Raw genomic sequence first — 1,929 nt, 5'->3', positions numbered from 1 at the left:
GTACGTATTTACTACTTTCTAGATACTAGTTGTACCATACTTCATTCTTATTGCTAGTTCTTGTACTTCAGGAAGACTAAAATTAATATTCATATCATCATGTAAACAAAGTAGTGCATTAGGATTGCTCTCCTGGCAGACAAACTGCATGTAGTCCGTGCGTAACTATATTAACCCTCACCACCAATGGATTTCTTAAAGATCGATAGCTTTAAAGTCATTGATTAGTACAATTTTACCACTTACTGTTTCTTCCTCTCTTTATAATAGCGGGCCTTAGTGTGGACGCTGGCGTATATATTTCCAAATATGAGTATAGGCCCAAGTCATAAAGCCGGACTCACAAAGGACACTGAGAAGGTAGGACATCATGGTTTTCCGTCTAGCTTAGTTGTGATAATTACATTCCCAACCTATTGTACACAGTAAGATACATTCATGTATCTCTGTACAAACTGAGCATTTTAGTTATACGAAACGTATACATTGAACTCAATTTATCATTGTTTATACATGCTACTAGTGACTAAGGTGTTTTAATCATCTACAGAAAGAGTTTATTTTTGTGGCTAATGATATCTACTGAAAGTACATCAAAGCGCCCGTTCAAGACTATTTAAATGGATATCATAAAATTTGTCACATATTGATCTTCGCAGGCCAATAAATATGCAGAGGACCCCTTGGTGTTTCAGGGAGACTACAGATTATACCCGTCATGCATGTTTCTTCACGGTATGGATATGCTCCACCAAGGCTCATGACTCTTGGAACTCTCTCTGCACTTGCGTTACGCTTGCGTCACTGCCGGGAGTTCGAAAAATACTCAACGAATTAAGAACGAATTTTCTTACTTTTTGTGTATTTTGTAGTCTTTTAAGTCATACTTTTACGTATTACGCAATATCTACATTATTTAAAAAATCAACGAAAACGCAGTGAACGAACCCCGCAGTGACGCAAGCTTGACGCAAGTGCAGTGAGAATGCACCATTGGATAGCAGAACCCAAGGGAGGCAACAGTTAAAACACCAAACTATCAATACTCTCACCGACACATATACGAGTAGATACTAAAATTTCCTTCGTACCATCCCCAATGGAACGCCCTGTTATGGCATCTCCATTTGTTAACTGACAGGCGTGCCCGCCATAGCACAGGGCCTCCTACCCCTACTTTGCCCCTGATGGGGTCATATATATATAAGCATCATACATGAGGTGAGAACACATCAAAACGACGTCGAAGGAGAGGTCTAGATATTTGAAATTCCAATTCTTGACACGATTTCTGTATCTTAATGTTCGATTAATTTTTCGGCACCTCATAGGTGGCCCAAAAGCTCTCATGTTGTAATGAAGCAGTACTAGTACTTACTAGTGTGACTTGATAATGCCCCTGTTATGTAGCTATGAGGGCTTGTGAAGGCTTGCTCCCCACGGTCGACTGCCCGTTCCTTGTGATGCACGGAGAGGATGATGAGCACTGTGACATCTCGGGATCATGGAAATTATACCAACAGGCCAGTAGCAAGGACAAAGAAATCAAGGCAAGACGCACATACATTTAGTATATAGGGTGTGGTCACATAGATCGTGCTTTCATCGTACGATCGCTAACTTCAGGCATTTTGGACGACAAAAATGTACGTTTCCTGCAAAGTTCAACTGTTTTGTTACACAAACTGTTGCTTTTGATCCATGTCGGTGGTTCGTTCTGTCACGGCCTGCTTGAAAATCATATGACATCAAAATCGTACGACGATCGAACGACCTATGTGACGGCGTCCATATTCCCCCCTCACATTAGGCGAAAATCGATCGGACGACGAGTCTGCGAGCTCTAAATTACGAGGAGGCATGCCCCTGACGGGAAGGGGGGAACTCTGCCATTTCTTCGTCGGCAGCAGAGTCATGCCTCCTCGTAAT

At 41.7% G+C, this 1,929-nt stretch overlaps 1 protein-coding gene across 1 annotated transcript in view; it reads left to right on the top strand.

The window, feature by feature from the left end:
* LOC118418089 (monoglyceride lipase-like) overlaps nucleotides 1-1,929 on the top strand; it is a 4,773-nt gene that overhangs the window by 2,070 nt on the left and 774 nt on the right. The window contains 3 exon segments of the mRNA XM_035823918.1: nucleotides 271-360; nucleotides 660-735; nucleotides 1,411-1,550. Of these exon segments, the coding sequence (XP_035679811.1) occupies nucleotides 271-360; nucleotides 660-735; nucleotides 1,411-1,550 (306 nt within the window).

The sequence above is a fragment of the Branchiostoma floridae genome, chromosome 6 (assembly GCF_000003815.2).
Source record: "Branchiostoma floridae strain S238N-H82 chromosome 6, Bfl_VNyyK, whole genome shotgun sequence".
NCBI lineage: Eukaryota > Metazoa > Chordata > Leptocardii > Amphioxiformes > Branchiostomatidae > Branchiostoma > Branchiostoma floridae.
The sequence above is the reverse complement of the archived record's forward strand: the minus strand, read 5'-3'. Positions and strand labels throughout refer to the sequence as shown.